Here is a 21,238-nt window from a genome sequence, read left to right on the forward strand (position 1 = left end):
TTAATCCAGTTACCAATTTAAAGTAATGGGAATATTCGACCCAAAAACTTTACAAATAATTAATTTGCTCATTTATATGAACTAATTTAGTTATCCTAATTATAATGTACATTGAGCCACAATTAATGCAACCATTCTTGAACAATTATCCACGTTACAATAGCACTGATAAAATAAATGAAGAAACTGGTGATAATTTTCAACCCTATATAAACTCCACACCTTCACCACCAACTCTATCTCTCCTTCTGTCTCATTGTAAATCATGCTGTTTGCAGCCTTAAGGGCCTGTCCCACTTTCACGACCTAATTCACGACCTTTTTTACTCGTGGACATTTTTCATCAGGCTAGAAAAACTCCCCGACCTACATGATGCCACGAGTACCTACGACTAACATCACGACCTACGTACGACCTCCTACAACCTCGTGACGACCATGCTGCGAGTATGTGTCATGGGCAAACTCGGCAGAGGCCGTGAATTAGGTCGTGAAAGTGGGACAGGCCCTTCAACGTGTGTAACAAAACCTTTCAATATTTGCAATTGTTTTCCAAAACCTACCAAATCCACAGTATTCTTCTTATTGGTTTCTGCCAATGAACCCGTGGTAAACGTTTCCCATCTTTCCCTGTAATCCTCATCAAGATCTGAAAACAAATTTAAGAAACAATATTAAAAATATTAGAATTAGTTAATATGTATTCCCTCTCTACCCAGGTTTTGCCATTTCTAAACATACATTTTAAAAATTGTTGACATATAGCAAACAGCAAAAGCTATATGTCTTGCACAGATCTGCAGACATAACGATTCTGAAGAAGGGTCTTGGCCCGAAACGTCACCTATCCATGTTCTACAGGGATTCTGCCTGACCCGCTGAGTTACTCCAGCGCTGTGTCCCTTTTTTTTTTTTAACTGTTTTGTTTGTTTGACCTCTCAGAAAATCTCTTAGAAATTGGGTCAGAAAATTAAATCCTCCTGGATTGGATATTTTTTGCTTATCCTGCCATAAATATTTTGACCTCGCTGGGCATTTGGGGATCCAGGGACAGACTGATATTTCTGGGTTAAGACTGCACATAAATTAACAAGCAAAAATCTAATTCATCTAGTAATATTCCCTGTGAAGAATGTGGGGAAAAATTTAGCAGCATTTTTACAATATTAGGTTTATCTATTTCTTATTTGCTTGCCCAGGTTTTACTTATGGCATTTTCTTCTACACTTACTTATTTTTGCAAACACATTGTGCCCTAACAAGCAGCGTGCAGGGAGTGTCCTGGCAAGCAGCACGCCGGGAGTGTCCCGGCAAGTAGCGGCCAAGTCCACCAGCAGGAGGACCCGCCTGGTAGGCCTGGTTCACCCACCACGGGCATCGACAGGACCAGCGCTGCCAAGAGCAAGGAGGGAACCCGTGACCAACCGTCGAGAGTGTAGGGGGACCGTCGAGAGCAGGGTGGACTGTCGAGAGCGGTGTGCACCTACACTACCAATTGCAATGAGGCTCATCGAGAGCTACCCGGCGGTGTGCCGCTAAGATGGAAGGGGGAACCCGGTGGAGTCCGCTGAGAATGAAGGGGGGGACCTAACTTGAGATTGCCGAGATTGAAAGCAGAACTTGGCAGGGAGGCCATCGAGTTCAAAGAGGGATGACCCTGTGGGGAGTCGCCGAGATCAAAGGGGAGACCCTGCGAGGTACCGCCTGCGGCCACATGCTGCAGAATATAAAACTGTTCGATGAACTCTTTGTAACTTGGTTGGAGCCAGAAACCTGGCGACACCTGCCTAGTTGAGGTCTGCTGTATGATTTTACTGAGTTGTACTCAAAACAAAGCATTTCACTGTACTTAGGTATATTTGACAATAAATTATAGTGTGGCTGGGACATGGTGGCCTGTGTGGGCAAGTTGGGCCGAAGGGCCTGGTTCCACACTGTATCACTCCACGACTCCAAATATCATTGAATTTACTTCAAAAAAACAGTAATTCAACCAAGTAATGAAGCTACATCGTGTTGCAAAGAAGTATAATTTGGACCTTCATTTTCTTCCAGCAGCCTTAATCAGGTTTATTAAGTGCCGAGTCAATGCAGCAGAGACCAATGGTTAAAGCTCTCAGTTCATAAATCAGATCCAGTCTGTTGTCCAGTTATTGACAAGTAAAAAGTAGAAAGGACAGAACCTTATTCTTAACAATGTATATGCACATGGAAGCTAATTTTCTTCTTCCTTGCCACCTTTTCCAAATGAACATTCAAGGAATTTGAACTGCAGAGTAAATGTTTTCTAAGCTGTCAACTACCAGTGTACACTTTGAGTAATAGTATAGAATGAATTACAGCCGTGCTGAAATACATGTTCTAAAAAAACCTATGGATAATACCTTTAAGCAGCTGATTTATTAATGCACTGTTTGGCCCCTTCTCAGCATTATGCACAACAGCATTGGCTATCCGTGTTAAGTGACCCATGTACCCTTTCCGTCTTCCACCTTCTGATCTGAAAGACAATATAATAGAATAAGATACAACTGAAGGTTACCATCCCAGAAGAAAATAAATGGTCCTCTAGCTCATTGCTGCTCTTCAAACCATTGCAGAATTCTTGTTTCTACCACCAGATCTAAAAGTTAATTTCAATCTTTTGTTTAAAGAACTTCCTGACATCAATATTTCTCCATCTTTGATCCCATTACTACAGCAAGATGATTTAATCAAGGGTTCTGGATTTACTTTCTGTACTATAAATCTTTAAGCCATTTATTTTAAAGGAAGAACTTTAATATTGTAGTCCTGTCTTAGCATTTAATATTGTAGTCCTGTCTTAGGTATAGCATTAGCCTAATGTCTTTAAAATACACTATTTTTAAGACTGAATGTTTTTTGCGTGTCTCAAATATGATGATCAAACACACCCAAATTATATTCCATGTAAAGACTTGCTGCAAGATCCAATCGCATACTTAAATACAAAATTCACATGTCAATGTACTTGCTGGGGGGGAATTTATCTCATGAAAATCTCGACCACAAATTCATATTAAATCCATGATGCAACTATTCCTTCAAATTTAGTCTACACTTAGCTTCAAAGAAAATAGAGTAATATTGTGTCTTAAAGGAAGTAAATATATTTACAGTATTTAGCACACCGATGATAGACACAAAAAGTTAGAGTAACTCAGCGGGACAGGCGGCATCTCTGGAGAGAAAGAATGGGTGACGTTTCAGGTTGAGACCCTAATTCAGAATGGTTAAGGATAAGGGAAATGAGAGATATTGACAGTGATGTGGAGAGATAAAGAACAATGAATGAAAGGTATGCAAAAAAGTAAGGATAATAAAGGAAACAGGCCATTGTAAGCTGTTTGTAGGGTGAAAATGAAAGCTAGTGCGACTTGGATGGGGGAGGGATATAGAGAGAAGGAATGCCGGGGCTGCCTGAAGTGAGAGAAATCACTATTCATACCACTGGGCTAAAAGCTGCCCGAGCGAAATATGAGATGCTGTTCCTCCAATTTGCGTTTAGCCTCATTATGACAATGGAGGAGACCTAGGACAGAAAGATCTGGATTTGCAAAAAGAGTCTGGAGAAGTATGCAAGGGTCCCTGGAATGCTTTATCCCGAACAGCTCCGTCACAGAGGACTTTGTGATTTACGGACTGTTCCCAGGGACACATTCAGAGACTGACATCGAGTGCTGCTGGTAGGTCATCAATTCGGTGAAAGACGCTCTTTAGTCTGCCCGAGCGTTGTTCACCACCCAGCGGAGCGAGATGTCCGTCAGGGAATGTTGCCGACTGGCCCGCTGCAGACTGCAGGAGTACGTGCTGAGGGACTCACTGAAGCTCGGTGCAGCCAACGCCAAGGCTCGGTGGGGGAGGGCCACAGTCTAGGGTCCTTCCGCTGCTGGACATGGGGGGCACAGTATGGTGGAGACACCCCTCAAAATAAGGGAAGGTATCCCAAGCCAGGGGGCCACATGAGTGGCACGGGTGGGGGACAGTTTTGTGGAATTTGAAAAATGTATAAACTGTATTAAACAATTTGTATAGCCTCCGAAAATGTCGGATGACTTTTTCGCACGGTTCACGCATTGTATATATTTATTACTTGAATAAAGTCTATTTTGTAATTTTAAAAAAAAGAAAGAAAAAAAAGAAAGATATGTGTGGTAATGGGAAGGAGAATTAAAGTGTTAGCAACTGGGAGATCAGGTAGGTTCAGGCAGACTGAGCGAAGATGTTCAGCGAAACGATCACTCGGTCTACGTTTGGTCTCGCTGATGTATAAGAGTCTACATCTTGAACAACGGATGCAGTAGATGAGGTGCAAGTGAACCTCTGCCTAATCTGAAAGGACTGTCGGAGTCCCAGGACAATGTCGAGGGAGGAGGTTTAGGGACATCTTCTGCGACTGCAGGGGAAGGTACCAGGGAAGAAGGTGATTTGGGTGGGAAGGGATGAGTTAACCAGGGTGTTGCAGTGGCAACGGTCTCTGTGGAAGGCAGAAAGGGGTGGAGATGGGAAAACGTGGCTACTGGTGGGATCCCGTTGGAGGTGGCTGAAATTTCTGAGGATTATGTGTTGTGTTGTATGCGAAGGCATATGGGGTAGAAAGTAAGGACTAGGGGGACTGTTTCTGTTGCGACTAGGGGGAGGGGGGGGCAAGGGTGGAGCTGCGGGATACCGAGGAGACACGAGTGAGGAGATAGGAGTGGGGAACCACCGTTGCCTAAAGAATGAGGACATCTCGGATGTTCTAGTATGGAATACCTCATTTTGGGCGCAGATGCGGCATAAACGGAGGAATTGGGAGTAAGGGGATAGTCTTTGCAGGAAGCAGGGTGGGGAGAGGTGTAGTCGAGATAGTTCTGGGAATAGGTGGGTTTGTAACTGACGTTAGTCAATAGTCTATTTCTTGTGATGGAGACTGTGAGATCAAGAAAGAGGAGGGAGGTGTCGGAGATGGTCCAAGTAAATTCGAGTGCAGGAAGAAAATTGGTGGTGAAGTGGATGAAGTCCATGAGTTCTGCATGGGTGCAGGAGGAAGCACCGATACAGTCATCAATGTAACGGAGATAGAGTTCGGGGATAGGCCAGTGTACGCCGGGAACAGGGATTGTTCAACGTACCCTTAAAAGAGGCAGGCATTGCTGGGACCCATGCGGGTGCTCATAGCTACGCCTTGGACTTGGAGCACGTGGGAGGAGTCAAAGGAGAAGTTGTTGAGGGCGAGGACCAGTGGAATAGTGTTAGCAGAGGGAAATTGATGGTTCTGCGGTCGAGGAGGAAACAGAGGGCTTTAAGGCCTTCCTGGTGGGGGATGGAGGTGTAGAGTGTAGGTGTAGAGTCCATAGTAAAGATGAGGGAGTGGTGGCTCGGAAAGCTGAAGTCATTAAAGAGACAAAGGGCATGTGAGGTATCTTGAACATAGGTCGGGAGAGATTGGACCGGGGGGGCGATAGGATGGAGTCGAGGTACGTGGAAATCATTTCCGTGGGACAGGAGCAGGCAGAAACAATAGGTCTGCCAGGGCACACAAAATTGCTGGAGGAACTCAGCGGGTGCAGCAGCATCTATGGAGCGAAGGAAATAGGCGACGTTTCGGGCCGAAACCCTTCTTCAGACTGATGGGGGGTGGGGAAAGAAAGAAGGAAAAAGGGAGGAGGAGGAGCCCGAGGGCAGGCGGATGGGAGGGTGGGAGGAGACAGCTAGAGGGTGAAGGAAGGGGAGGGGACAGCACAGGCTAGCCAAATTGGGGGAATTCAATGTTGATGCCATAAGGGCGCAAGGACCCGACGGAATATGTGGTGCTGTTCCTCCAATTTCCGCTGTTGCTCACTCTGGCAATGGAGGAGACCCAGGACAGAGAGGTCGGATTGGGAATGGGAGGGGGAGTTGAAGTGCTGAGCCACCGGGAGGTCAAGTAGGTTAAGGCGGACTGAGCGGAGGTGTTCGGCGAAACGGTCGCCCAACCTACGCTTGGTCTCACCGATGTAAATTAGCTGACATCTAGAGCAGCGGATGCAGTAGATGAGGTTGGAGGAGATACAGGTGAACCTTTGTCGCACCTGGAACGACTGCTTGGGACCTTGAATGGAGTCGAGGGGGGAGGTGAAGGGACAGGTGTTGCATTTCTTGCGGTTGCAACGGAAAGTGCCCGGGGAGGGGGTGGTGCGGGAGGGAAGGGAAGAATTGACGAGGGAGTTGCGGAGGGAGCGGTCTTTGCGGAAGGCAGACATGGGGGGAGATGGGAAGATGTGGCGAGTGGTGGGGTCACGTTGGAGGTGGCGGAAATGGCGGAGGATTATGTGTTGTATTTGCCGGCTGGTGGGGTGAAAGGTGAGGACCAGAGGGACTCTGCCCTTGTTGCGTGTGCGGGGATGGGGAGAGAGAGCAGTGTTGCGGGGTATGGATGAGACCCTGGTGTGAGCCTCATCTATGGTGGCGGAGGGGAATCCCCGTTCCCTGAAGAACGAGGACATTTCCGATGCCCTGGTATGAAATGTCTCATCCTGGGAACAGATGCTGCCAGGCAGTTGTGTTTGTGGATTTTGTGAAGGTAAAAACGGCCTGTGCGGGGCTGGGAAACGATAAGGTTGGAGGCTGTGGAAGGCAAACAGCCAGAAGTGATGAAATCAGTAATGGTGTTTGAGATTAATGCCTGTTGCTCATCTGTGGGATCATGGTCCAAGGATAAGTAGGAGGAGGTCAAGCACACCGATGTTGACTGTTTTATAAGATCTGGAAATCACATGGCACTGTATAGTCTGGATTTAAACAACAAGGAAATATGCAGACAATCCTACACATTTTACACTGTTTATGTTCAGTAATCAGCCATATATATTAAAAGATATTAAAAAATCTACTTAAATATTAATATTCTATAAATTCAGATCTACTTAGATGATATTTAATCATTGAACCTATTACACTTATTAATAGTTCTGCTACAATTTACTTAATTTACTATGAGCTTTTTTTCCCCCAATTCTGATACCCAATAATCCTAATTAATATTCACAAATGTACTCATGATTGCTTGAATCTGTATCAGACCAAAATAACATAAAACAGAAGAGGCTAGTAAACAATTCAAAGCCAAGTAATCAAAATCCAAAAGTACAACTGCTTTAAATCTGGAATACCTATCCCTGAAGCTTGCATTAACATAGCACATACCCAGGGCTCGAAGGTATAGAAGTGTAAAAACACACACCACCAGTTTCAGGGACAGTTTCTTCCCAGCTGTATTCATGCAACTGAATCATCCTACCACAACCAGAGAGCTGTGCTGAACTACTATCTACCTCTGATATCTCTTGACTTTGCTGGCTTTACCTAGCACTAAACGTTATTCCCTTACCATGTATCTATACATTGTAAATGGATTGATTGTAATCATGTATTGTCTTTCTGCCGACTGGTTAGCATGCAACAAAAAGCTGTTCACTGTACCTCACTGACCACGGGACTACATGACAATAAACTAAGCTGAAATTAGATAGGCGTGCTTTCTTAATGTGCTTTAAGAGGCCACTCCCTCTTCTCCCGTCTCCCTTCGGGCAAAAGGTATAGAAGTGTGAAGGGTCACAGGGAGAACGTACAAACTATGTACAGACCAGTACCCATAGTCAGGATCGAACCCGCTTCTCTGGCGCTGTAAGGCAATAGCTCTACCGCTACGCCACCGTGCCACCCAGATATAAGACTTGAACAATCCTCTCATATGTTAAGTATGATTTCCTGACTTTCTAATCTATCTTGTTGCAGTCCTTGAGCTTTTTTAATATCTGCACTTTCACTGTAGCTGTAACACAATATTCTGCACTCGGTTTATTTCTCTTTTGGACTACCCGATATACTCATGCATGACGAAATGTGTAATCCTCCGAAATTTTCGCCACCTCCAACGGGATCCTAACACTAGTCATATCTTCTTATCTTCACCCCTTTTCTGCCTTCCACAGAGACCGTTCCCTTTTTAACTCCCTGGTTAACTCATCCCAATGGTATGAATATTAATTTCTCTAACCTCATTCCTTCTCTCTCTATCCCTCCCCCACCAAAGCCGCACCATGATTTCCACCCAACAAACAGCTAACTATGGCCTGTTTCCTTTATCATCGTTACCTTTTTCGCATACCTTGCATTCATTGTTCTTTATCTCTCTACATCATCGTCTACATCTCTCGTTTCCCTTATCCCTAACTAGTCTGATCTCGACCTGAAACGTCACCCATTCCTTCTCTCCAGAGTTGCTGCCTGTCCCACTGAGTTACTCCCGCTTTGTGTCTATATTTTGTACTCATGCGTGATATGATTTACCTGTAGAGCAAGCAAAACAAAGTTTTTCCACTATACCTCGATACGCGTGACAATAATGATAAGAAATCAACCATGATGCTTAAACCACTGGAACAGCTATTTACCACATCAAAATTATGGATCATATGTGCTTTATGAACCACACTCTCAACACCGCACGCCAGGATATTATGGTTATTTCTACCTTGGCCGCTGCTTCTGCAATTAAGTCTAAATTTGTGCCATTATTTCTGTGGTCATCTCACGTTTTTCTGTATTAAAATCTATCGCTTCCACTTGTTAACTTCTATTTTGTGTTTTCTTGTAGTCTATTGTTGTCCTCACTTATAATTCCAGGCTGTGTGTAAATTTTACCCTACAATCTGTGCTTGTGATGGATATACATCTTAAAAAGTCTGATCCCAGGGTACCATGACTATACAACGTCTTGTAAAAAGAAAAATAACTGATTACCACAATTTTAAGAAGATATCTACTGCATTCATTTAATCAACCACCAACCATCTTAATCATCTGTCTTGCAATACATTCAATGGATAACCTTGACAATAAGAACATTTATGGTCAGGATGCTATTCCTTGACTACAGTTCAGCCTTCAACCCTATAATATGAAACAAGCTCATCTCTAAACTTCTGGACTTTGGTCTTCCATTTGGCAACTGGCTTCTGGACTTCTTGACGGGTAGATCTCAGTTGGTTAGAATTGGTCATCACATTTCCTACACCCTGCCCCCCAACACTGGTGTCTCTTAAGGTTGTGGATAAAGCCCCTTGTCTTACTCCCTGTAAACCCATGACTGCATGGCCAAGTACAACACCAACTTGATCTTCAAGTCTGCCACTGACAATTGTTGTCTGCTGGATCTGTAACAATGAGTAGTACAAGAGAGACATTGAGAACTTAATGTCATGTTATCAGAAAAATGACAGCAAGACAGAAAAAGTGGCTGTTGAATTAAATAAGTGAGAGTGACTACATTCCTGTTATCATCAACAGAGGTGCTCAAGAGATGGTCGACTGTTGTATGCATCTATATCACCAGCAACCTAACCTGGCCCCTTTACACTGATGCAGTGATCAAGAAAGCCTGTCGGCATTTTTACTTTTTTAGGTGTCCGAGAAGATAACAAACTAAAAACAAAGCAATATGTCACTTACTGTTCTTTGTCATTATTGTCCCATGCGTCGAGTATTCTCTGAATTAATTGGCACTTCTGCAACAACTGGACAATGAAAATCTAAGTTAATATATATTCTTCGATAAAAAATAAAAATAATTATAAAAATCACAGAATAAATAAAAAACATCTATGCAAAGCTAAGATAAATGGAGGATTAGCACTTCCCAACTTTTTATATTATTTTTGGGCTGTTCAGATTAAGAATATGAATTTCTGGTGGGTAAATATGGATCATGAACCGACATGGTTAAATATAGAAAAGGAGGACTGTCTACCTTTCAATGTAGGTTCGATAATTTTTGCACCAACGGAAGTACAAAAAAAATATTATAAAGACAACCTAATAATATATAATAATAGACGTATTTGGAAACAAATAGTTAAGACTCTACACTTGGATAATCTCTCATTTAGATTACCAATTATGAATAATCCATCGTTTAAACCTGCTATATTAGATGGGGGGTTTAAACAATGGGATGATTTAGGAATTACAAGGATAGAACATCTGTATAGAAAAGGAAAATTTCTTTTATTCCAGGAGTTACAAGATATTTATGGATTGTCTCCACAACATTTGTTTAGGTATTTACAAATTAGAGATTATATTAAATCCAATACACAAGATTATAAAAATAAAGAAGCAGGATTGTTAGATGAACTGTTTAATTTATATCCAAATACAGAAAAATTAATAGCCTATATATATAACATCATTTTGGATAAGGAGAATCCAATAACGGAAGTATATCGTCAAGCATGGGAAAATGAAATGGGATTGGCTATAACAAAAGAAAACTGGGAAGAAAGTCTACAACGAATACACCGGTGTTCATTAAACGCCAGACATATACTGATACAATTTAAAGTATTATATAGGTTACATTATTCGAAAACTAAATTAAATAGTATTTTTCCGAATCTCTCCGCTATTTGTGATAAGTGCAAGAAAGCAGAGGCAAATTTAATACATAGTTTCGTTACATGTCCTAAATTGAATTATTACTGGACAGAAATCTTTAAAGTTATTTCTGAAGTCATCAAAGTTAAATTGGACCCTAACCCAAAGCTAATAATATTTGGAATTCCGGATTTACATCTATCACTTACAGTAAATCAAAGAAATTTCTTTGATTACTGTTTAATAATTGGAAAAAAAAATCATATTGAAATTTTGGAAGGGAACATTATCCCCCACAACCAAAATGTGGGCAACAGAGATGATGGAGACGTTACATCTGGAAAGAATTAGATTTGTCCTATTGGACAAGTATAATTCTTTTGAACAGATTTGGTCTCCATATATACAGTATTTAGAGAAGTAGCTGTTCTTGGCAACACAGCTCGACGTGCACCCTGCGGGATTTGGTGAGAATAATTCATTTTTATATTGGAATTACATATATGTCTTTATTGATACTATCACTTGTAGTAGTGTTATTAATAATACATATTGTGGTTACTAAAAATGTTTTTTTTTTTTTTTTTTTTTTTTTTTTTTTTTTTTGTTTTTTTTCGTTTCTCTTTTCTTTCCTATATATAATCAAATTATTATTTAATCACTCTCTTAATGATTTATTCTTTCTCTATTCTTTCTCTATCATTATTTCTAAAAAAACAGTAGATAAGTATTACTAGTGTTTTACTTAATGCAAATTGAATTAATTTGATATAAAGTTGTTTGAAGCATTGTAATTGATTACCTTTAATAAAAAAATATATTACAGAAAAAAAAAAAAATAAAAATAACATTTCTCATGAATTTATTGATCTTTAGAATAATGGTTCTGTTTTGCCACTTCCAACAGTTTTGAGGCAGTAGATACTCTTAATTGATTGGAAGGACTGTTGAAAACAACTAGCGCATGCAAACAAGACAAAAATAAATGTTTTGAACTATTTGCAATACAAACAACACTCAGTTGAATAATTCAGAGACTATTTGTCTGTAAAGGGACAGAAGTGATCTCATCTGCTTATCAAAAAAAAGAAATTCTCAAATGGCAGCTATAATTCAGAAAATGCTACATTATTTAAAAAATCTTCTTAAATATAATCCCCATAGAATGAGAAACAGAGGAGCCAAAAAGGCAAGCACCAAAATGTAGAATTACAGGTAAATTGGTGCTGGAAAGACGTTGGCAACATATCAACAGGGGTCTGAAGAGGGTCTTGACCAAAAATGTCACCCATTCTTTCTCTCCAGAGATGCTGCCTGTCCCACTGAGTTACTCCAGCATTTAGTGTCTATCTTCGTCAGGCATTGAAAATTGGTTTAACTTCCCTCAGTATTTTTACCAGGCTTCATACGGGAATTCGGCATAGCAGCTGAAGAAATGAATAAAATATTAAACAGCCGTTTCTCCCTTCTGAATTATTTATGAATACAAAGTATGAACCAAATTCCTGGAGTGGAATCTGCATTTCCACTGCAAAATAAGGAATCAAAACAGCTCTGCCAATAGCTTCATTTACATTACCACACAACTAGATAGAGTGATAAAGATAGCATATGGCAAAAGGACACAAAGTGCTGGAGGAACTCAGCGAATCAGGCAGCTCTCTGGAGAACATGGATAGGTGATGTTTCGGGTCAGGACCCTTCTTCAGACTGGAAGCTTGGGGTTGTAGCGGCACCTAGTGGTGGTTTGGGGATGTTCGAACCCTCGTCAATGGTTGGCTCGATCACGTGACCACAGGGGTTCGTTCGCGAGCTTTCCAGTCAGCCTTCTGTGCTCCTCCCAGCAACAGGAGCTATTCTCGTGTTAGCTAGTCAGGCACGCGTGTTACCGAGTTTAATTACTGTTTTTATTTGTCAATAAAAATAATTTAACTCAACCTGCCTGGTCTCGCTAAAGGGTAACGTAAACTTGAAGAGAACAGAGGCAGTCAAAGAGTTATAGGTAAACACAGTTGAGGGGGATTTTTTGACGGGCAGATGGTTGGAACAAAGGACAGAGATGAAAGCAGGAGATGTGAGACAGATGGATTGAAGAGTTGAAAATAGTGAAGCTAGAGAAAAGAGTGTGGGAGCGGGAGGGGGAGTGTGAGAGGTTACCTAAAATTGAAGATTTCAATTGTTTGCACCATTGGGTTGTATGCTACGCAAGGTCAGTATGGTAAGAGGAGTTAAAATGATTAGCAACCAGGAGATCCAGTAGATTTTGTTAGGCAGAGCGCAGGTGTTCAGCGAAATAGTTGTAGAGTCTATGCTTGGTCTCACCGATGTACAGGAGGCCACATTGGGAACACCAGATGCAGTAGGTGAAGTTAGAGAAAGTGCATGTAAACCTCCGTCTCACCTGGACTGCAGGGGTCACTGGATGGAGGTGAGGGACAGGTTACATCTCCTGTGGTTTCAGGGGAAATTACTTGGGGAATGGGTAGGTTGGATGGGATGAATGAACCAAGGTGTTGCGGAGGTAGTGGTTTCTGCAAAAGGCAGAAAAGGGTAGAGATGAGAAGATGTAACTCGTAGTGGGATCACAATGGATGGGACAGAAACTTTGGAGGATGATGTGTTGGATGCGGGGGCTGGCGGGGTGGAACATGAGGGAATAGGAGGGAAAGCAGAGGAAACGCGGGTGAAGGATCCATCTATGGCAGATGGGGGGAACCACATTTACTAAAGAAAGAGGACATCTCAGATGTCCTCAAATAGAAATCCCCATCTTGGGAGCAGGTGGGACAGAGACATAGGATTTGAGAGTAAAGAATAGAGTCTTTGAAAAAGGCAGGTTAGTAGGAAGCATAGTCCAGATAACTGTGCGAGTCAGTAGTAGTCGTCAGTCGATAGTCTGTCCCCTGTGATGGAGACAGACAGTTCAAAGAATAGGAGAAAGCGATATGCATATGGTATGCTTGCTTTCATTGGTTGGAAGTATAATAGTCTGGAAGTCATGCTGCAGCTTTATAGGTCTTTGGTTGGGCCGAATTTGGAGTATTGTGTAAAGTTGTCGCCCTATTACAGGCAGAATGTGGAAGCTTTGGAAAGGTTAACCAGAATGATGCTCGATTAGGGGTATTAACCACAAGAGAGTTTGGACAGACTTGGATTGTTTTCTCAGGATATAAAAATCAAATACTAGAGAGCATAGCTTTTAGGTGAGAGAGTCAAAGTTTAAAGGCTATGACTAAGAAAGGACATGTTTTTTTTACAAAGGGTAGGGAGTGCCTAGAGTGCACTACCAGAGATGGTGGTTGAAGGAGATGCATTAGTGGCATTTAAGAGACAAGCATCTGGATAGAGGGGGAATGGAGGGACATGGGTCATGTGCAGTTAGATAAGTGATGGGCTTGGCATCACTTTCGGCACAGACATGGTGGGTTGATGGGCCTGTTCTTGTGATGTACTGTTCTATATTCTATCATTTTGCACAGAAGGAGCAATGAACTAATCAAAATAAAACACAAAGAATCTTATAAGGAGTCACATCGAGAAATACTAAAATAAAGGAAATATTATAAACACATATTTAAAAGATTAGTCACAATGTCCAAGCACATTTGTGAAGTATGTTTTTCTTTACTCTAATCATGATTGAGAAAATGCTATGGTATCATAATTGAACTCTTAACTGATCAACGATTAATTTCACCAAATAATCAATCTTTAACTATGCAATATCAAATAATACATGAAATTCTCTTACATGTTTAATTAATATATTTTCTCTGGCAGTATCAAGATTTTCTTCTATGTTGTTTTCTATGCTGGTGTCAAGAGGTGGAGGACTTCCTAAGATTGTTGCAATGCAAATTTCTACTTGTACATGAAGAAAATTATTCCAAATGTATCTGAAGTACATATCCTTTTTAAAATAAAAGAATTATTTATATTTATGATTTCAGGAGGTGGTAAATATAAAATCATGCTAACATATTAATCATACATTCCTGGATGACAATTATTTCCCAAACAAATCATAACACCACATAATGGAGGTAGCCACCACTTGGACCATCATTATCGAGCCTGATCTTTCTGTTATCTCAGCAATATCTTTTAAACTTCATACCCAATTCCCATTTGGAAATTACTGTTTTAAGAGCTTCCCCTATTCTTTAAATCAGTACGTTGCAAATTACAACTAAAACAAGTCTAATCTCTTCCATCTCTGCAATCATTTTCATCTACCAATATGGTAAATTTCAGTTAGAATCAATAGTAAAACTACCTCCAATTTCAAATACCTCTGTTAATTTTTGCATTACCCGACTCTGGAATAACTGATTATTGTATATGCGTGTTTCTGTAAATACAGCACTCAGTAGTGAAACTGAAGGTCTCCAAACATCCAGATTGTTTTTCTGTTTTTTATGTAATATTCCCATTGTTTCATATCCTGTATTTTAAGTAGTATAGATCATGGTGTATAGCCAAAATAATGAGATGAAGCAAAAATAAATAAATCTGTTTTTGCAAAGAAAAATATCAGATATGGCCCTGTGATTTTATTGCCTTTTTTGTGACATTTTTCAAGCAGGATTTCATCAAGGCTAATTTATACCAGAAATATTACATTAATTTTGCAATTAAATAACTATATAAGCCAAATTCTGATTATGCTTCTGATTTTTTATCATTTATCACCCGATTAGGTGGTTTTCTGATGTCCCAAGTTTTTGCAGCAGAACGCGAGTAGCGGTGCCCCTTTGGTCACGTGTGAAATGTGCCATGCGTGAACCTTTTCTATATTTACTGTTTCTTTTTTTATTGTTTATATTATGTGTTTAAGCCTTCCATTGAAATTCCTTAATAATGAATAGACCTTAAAATTATGAAATAAAAATCTAGTTTGCTCACTTATTTTAGCGATGTCTCATTCTCATTCCTCAAACAACTTCACTGGCTTCCCATCTCCCACCGGATCAACTACAAAATCCTGATCCTCACCTACAAAGCCCTCCACCATCTGGCCCCCCCATATCTCACTGACCTCCTCTCCCCCTACCAACCCTCACGGTCCCTCAGATCCACATCAGCCGGTCTCCTCTCCATCCACAAGTCCAACCTCCGCAGTTTTGGGGACAGAGCCTTCTCCAGGGCAGCTCCCAGGCTCTGGAACTCCCTCCCCCAACTGATCCGCAATTCCGTGTCCCTCACCATCTTCCAGTCCCGCCTCAAGACCCATCTCTTCACCTCTGCTTATCCTTAGCCCCATGTCCCCCTCCCTTTTCATCTGTGCATTAATTGCCTCATATTGTGTTTTGTATTGAATTCTGTCTTTACTTTGTGTACTAGTCATGTCTCTACTATTTATTTCATTCCCCTTACATGTTTTTCCTCTACCTGCTAAATTTTTGTAAGGTGTCCTTGAGACTCTTGAAAGGCGCCCATAAATAAAATTTATTATTATTATTATTATTCTGTAGTCCCTCCCGTTGTCAATGCTATTTATAGCGCAATAACGGGGTTTTTTTGCACTCGTCGCAATTTTTTTTTAAATTCAAACAACGTGATTTATAATGACCCTGGTGTGAACTACTCGCCAAGTGGTGGGTTAGGTGCTGACATTTTGTAAGGGAGCAAAATCAGTATGTGTCCGATATGTTTTATAACTAATTTTATTGTCTCGTTTTTTTTCAGATTTTGAAAGTATTAAATGTTGGTCGATTTTGATCACAAATTAGTTCAAAAGGATCATAGGTCGGCCCCTTCTTAATCCTGTGGTATTTCATTATGATTTAATAACTTTCAAATTTGGCCACCCATGTCATAGGTTGGTACCTTTTTTACAGATATGTATCTGTTGTGTTGTTACATTAGTATGCTTGTAAAGCATCAGCATGTAACAATTTCATTATTCATGTCCTGGTGCATATGACAATTAAATACGCTGGAGTCTTAACTCTACTCTAAAAGACCGGTAATCCCAGTTTGGCTATTCTCGCCCCCAGATGTCCCAATGCCTGGTACAATTCTAGCAAATCTCTCTTATGGTCTTCTCAGAATCCAAATAAGCTTAATCGCCCCTACACCCTTTTCAAATGTGGTTTTCTAACTTCTCTTGAACCACAAAATCAGCTCCCAAGATAGAGACAACTAATTTACAACATAATTGGCTCCAGTGTTTCAAATAGTTAAGAATCCATAAATGCAATATAAAAACATCAGACTGGTTAAATCCTCACCAATAAAACATCTATAGTGTTAAGTTCTACAAGTTCTGCATTAATACTGTATGTGTTTGTTTGCAGAAGGCTGGCTACAAGTCTGACCACATTTAGACGGGTATTCCCCACTGGCGTGTTTAATATTCCCCACGTCATTTTCATTGGACTTTTCTACAAATAAAGGAATACAAGATTAGGAACAGACAATATAAATTACCAAATTGGTCTTAATAGAATTTGCAGAAATTAACAAAATATAGTCTAACAGTTTAAAAATAACTTGTTACCTTCACATGCATTAGAGATTTTTCATCTCTTCCTGGTACTGTCATTTAATTACTTTCAAAATCAGCTGCATAATTTTACAACGGAGATGCACGAGTGCATGATAACTTATTTTTGGAAATGTCTCATGGCGATGTACAGCAAGCAACCACTGACAGCAATGACTGTTCCGGAAATGCTGACTAAGGGACAAATATTGGCCAGGAGACACAAGAGAATGCATGCTAGAATCCTGAGCAAAAAAAGAACTGGAGGAACTCAGTGGATTATAGAGTCAGACAGCGTGGAAACAGGCCTTTCACCACAACTTGCCCAACGCCGACCAACATGCCCCATCTACACAAATCCACCTGCCTGCATTTGGCACATATCCCTCAAAACCTATCCTATCCATATACGTGTCCAAATGTTTTTTTAAACGTTGTTATAGTACCTGCCTCAACTGCCTCCTCTGGTAGCTTGTTTCATATACCTACCACCCTTTGTGTAAAAACACTGCCCCTCAGGTACCCATTAAATGTCCCCCCCCCCCCCCCCCTCACCTTAAATCTACGACCTCTAGTTCTTGATTCCCCTACTCTGGGTATAAGATCACCCCCCCATCCTCCTGTGCTCCAAAGAATAAAGTCCTAGCCTGCTCAACCTCTCCCTACACCTCAGGGCTAAATCTTCTCTGCACCCTTTCCAGCTTAACAACATCTTTCCTATAACAGGGTGACCTAAACTGAACACCATACCCTAAATGTGGCCTCACCAACGTCTTTTTCAACAGAGCGTGACCTCCCAACTTCTATGCTCAATACGCTGATGAACAAGATGAACTTCTGACCAGTGTACATTGATATAGATGCTAAACCACAATGGGCCCAGTACGGAACCCTGAGGCACACCACTAGTCTTAAGGGCCAGTCCCACTTTCACGACCTAATTCACGACCTTTTTTACTCGTGGACATTTTTCATCATGCTAGAAAAACGCCCCGACCTACTTGATGCCACGAGTACCTACGACTAGCATCACAATCTCCTACGACCTACCTACGACCTCCTACATAGAAACATAGAAATTAGGTGCAGGAGTAGGCCATTCGGCCCTTCGAGCCTGCACCGCCATTCAATATGATCATGGCTGATCATCCAACTCAGTATCCCGTACCTGCCTTCTCTCCATACCCTCTGATCCCCTTAGCCACAAGGGCCACATCTAACTCCCTCTTAAATATAGCCAATGAACTGGCCTCAACTACCCTCTGTGGCAGAGAGTTCCAGAGATTCACCACTCTCTGTGTGAAAAAAATTCTTCTCATCTCGGTTTTAAAGGATTTCCCCCTTATCCTTAAGCTGTGACCCCTTGTCCTGTACTTCCCCAACATCGGGAGCAATCTTCCTGCATCTAGCCTGTCCAACCCCTTAAGAATTTTGTAAGTTTCTATAAGATCCCCTCTCAATCTCCTAAATTCTAGAGAGTATAAACCAAGTCTATCCAGTCTTTCTTCATAAGACAGTCCTGACATCCCAGGAATCAGTCTGGTGAACCTTCTCTGCACTCCCTCTATGGCAATAATGTCCTTCCTCAGATTTGGAGACCAAAACTGTACGCAATACTCCAGGTGTGGTCTCACCAAGACCCTGTACAACTGCAGTAGAACTTCCCTGCTCCTATACTCAAATCCTTTTGCTATGAAAGCTAACATACCATTTGCTTTCTTCACTGCCTGCTGCACCTGCATGCCCACTTTCAATGACTGGTGTACCATGACACCCAGGTCTCGCTGCATCTCCCCTTTTCCTAGTCGGCCACCATTTAGATAATAGTCTGCTTTCCTGTTTTTGCCACCAAAATGGATAACCTCACATTTATCCACATTATACTGCATCTGCCAAACATTTGCCCACTCACCCAGCCTATCCAAGTCACCTTGCAGTCTCCTAGCATCCTCCTCACAGCTAACACTGCCCCCCAGCTTAGTGTCATCCGCAAACTTGGAGATATTGCCTTCAATTCCCTCATCCAGATCATTAATATATACTGTAAATAGCTGGGGTCCCAGCACTGAGCCTTGCGGTACCCCACTAGTCACTGCCTGCCATTGTGAAAAGGACCCGTTTACTCCTACTCTTTGCTTCCTGTTTGCCAGCCAGTTCTCTATCCACATCAATACTGAACCCCCAATGCCGTGTGCTTTAAGTTTGTATACTAATCTCTTATGTGGGACCTTGTCGAAAGCCTTCTGGAAGTCCAGATACACCACATCCACTGGTTCTCCCCTATCCACGCTACTAGTTACATCCTCGAAAAATTCTATAAGATTCGTCAGACATGATTTACCTTTTGTAAATCCATGCTGACTTTGTCCAATGATTTCACCACTTTCCAAATGTGCTGCTATCCCATCTTTAATAACTGACTCTAGCAGTTTCCCCACTACCGATGTTAGACTAACTGGTCTGTAATTCCCCGTTTTCTCTCTCCCTCCCTTCTTAAAAAGTGGGGTTACGTTTGCTACCCGCCAATCCTCAGGACCTTGCGACGACCATGCTGCGAGAACGAGTCGAGGGCAAACTTGGCAGAGGTCGTGAATTAGGTCGTGAAAGTGGGACAACCCTTAGGTCTCCAGTCCAAAATACAACCATCCACCATCACCCTCTGCTTCCTTCCACGAAGCCAATTTTCTATCAATTTGTCTAGCTCTCCTTGGATCCCATGGTATCTAACCTTCCAGAGCAGCCTACCATGTAGAACATTGTCAAATGCCTTGCTGAAATCCATATATATGTCTACAGCTCTGCCGTCATCAACCTTTTTGGCCACATCTTCAAAAACCTAAATCTTATTCTTGACCAGAGCCCGAATTTCTCTTGTTAACCAAGTTTCCTCATGCCGACTTGCCTTACCCTTCATTCTAACAGGAACATGGATGTCCTGGACTTTGTTAGCACACTTTTAAAGCCATCCCATTTTCCGGCATTCCTTTTCCCGCAAACAATCTACTCCAATCAACTTGAGCGGGTTCCTATCTAATAACTTCAAAGTTGGCGTTGCCAATTTAGAATTTTAACTCATCGGCCCGTCCTGTCTCTATCCATGACGATCTTAAACCTAACAGAATAGTGGTCACTGGTTCCAAAAGTCTCATCCAAAAATACTTCATCCACTTGCCCTTCCCAATTTCCTAAGACTAGTTCAATTATCTCCCGTGTAGGGCCCTTTACATATTGGCTCAGGAAAGTTTCCTGAATACATTTAACAAATTCTACCCCGTCTAAACCTTTTGTACTATGACATTCCCAGTCAATATTGGGAAAGTTAGAATCCCTTACTATGATAACATTATTAGTCCTGCAGCTCTCTGCAATCTCCTGGCATATTTGCTCTTCTAAATCCCATTTACTATTTGGGGGCCTGTTGTACACTCCTAACAAGGTGGTCATCCCTTTCTTGTTTCTGAGCTCCACCCATATAGTCTCACTGGACAGCATTTGTGGAGGGAAATGGATAAACAACATTTTGGGCTGGACCATTTTTCAAGCCAGGACACTGAGGTGAACTCCCTTGCTCACCTGATCTTCTTGTAAATAGTATCACTGGATATTTTAATGTGCCTAAGAAAGCAGATGAAGGCATGCTTGAGCAACTTTGTGCTTGTTCAACATTATAGTAACAACGACTCCTTTGCCAAATTGGTAAGATTGGCATGTGAAAGCCAAATTAACAGAACATTATAACAATGTGAGTACTTGCATAATAGGAAACAAATTTTTTTTTAAAGCTTGGGCATATGTGACACAACCAACTTTACGTGTCAATATTCTATACCTTCAACATAATAACATATATCTAAGCATTGAAAGCTATTAAATCCATTTTACCTTTGGAGGTTCCAGTAGTATTTGATGGAAGTCTTTCAGCCTTTCTCTAATGGCTTGCAATGTGCTATTACTCACAGAAAAGGCTGCATGATTCATACCAGTTGGACAAATCTCTAGCTGGCCTTCAAAACTTGAAAAAAAGGTTAAAGCATGTTATATTATTATTGTGCAAAGAAAACGTAGAAAGACAAAACCCTGATTCTCCGCTCAGGCTCTATCATCCTTAAATTCCCATTAAATCCTTGTCCCATTAAAAATCAGATGAATTTAGCAAAAATATTTCGCAATTTCCTCCCCCAATCCCTTGTGACAATCAAGCTCATACAGACTACAGTAATTCCATAATGCTCATTTCAGAACTTAAGTATCCTTCCAATGGGCTAGAATCCGATCATGCCACCTGAAAAGGTACTCTGGCATCCAACCTTATTCCTTACTATTTTACACATT

The 21,238-nt window shown here is 41.3% G+C and overlaps 1 protein-coding gene across 11 annotated transcripts in view; it reads right to left on the bottom strand.

The window, feature by feature from the left end:
• ppp6r3 (protein phosphatase 6 regulatory subunit 3) overlaps nucleotides 1–21,238 on the bottom strand; it is a 91,036-nt gene that overhangs the window by 39,603 nt on the left and 30,195 nt on the right. For all 11 annotated transcript variants that reach the window (XM_033038924.1, XM_033038923.1, XM_033038925.1 and 8 more), the window contains exons 8-13: nucleotides 20,789–20,918; nucleotides 16,653–16,805; nucleotides 14,171–14,329; nucleotides 9,496–9,560; nucleotides 2,385–2,500; nucleotides 564–649 (exon numbers count right to left, since the gene is read on the bottom strand). In XM_033038924.1, coding sequence (XP_032894815.1) covers nucleotides 564–649; nucleotides 2,385–2,500; nucleotides 9,496–9,560; nucleotides 14,171–14,329; nucleotides 16,653–16,805; nucleotides 20,789–20,918 — 709 coding nt within the window. The remainder of the gene's footprint in view (nucleotides 1–563; nucleotides 650–2,384; nucleotides 2,501–9,495; nucleotides 9,561–14,170; nucleotides 14,330–16,652; nucleotides 16,806–20,788; nucleotides 20,919–21,238) is intronic.

The sequence above is a fragment of the Amblyraja radiata genome, chromosome 20 (assembly GCF_010909765.2).
Source record: "Amblyraja radiata isolate CabotCenter1 chromosome 20, sAmbRad1.1.pri, whole genome shotgun sequence".
Taxonomy (NCBI): domain Eukaryota; kingdom Metazoa; phylum Chordata; class Chondrichthyes; order Rajiformes; family Rajidae; genus Amblyraja; species Amblyraja radiata.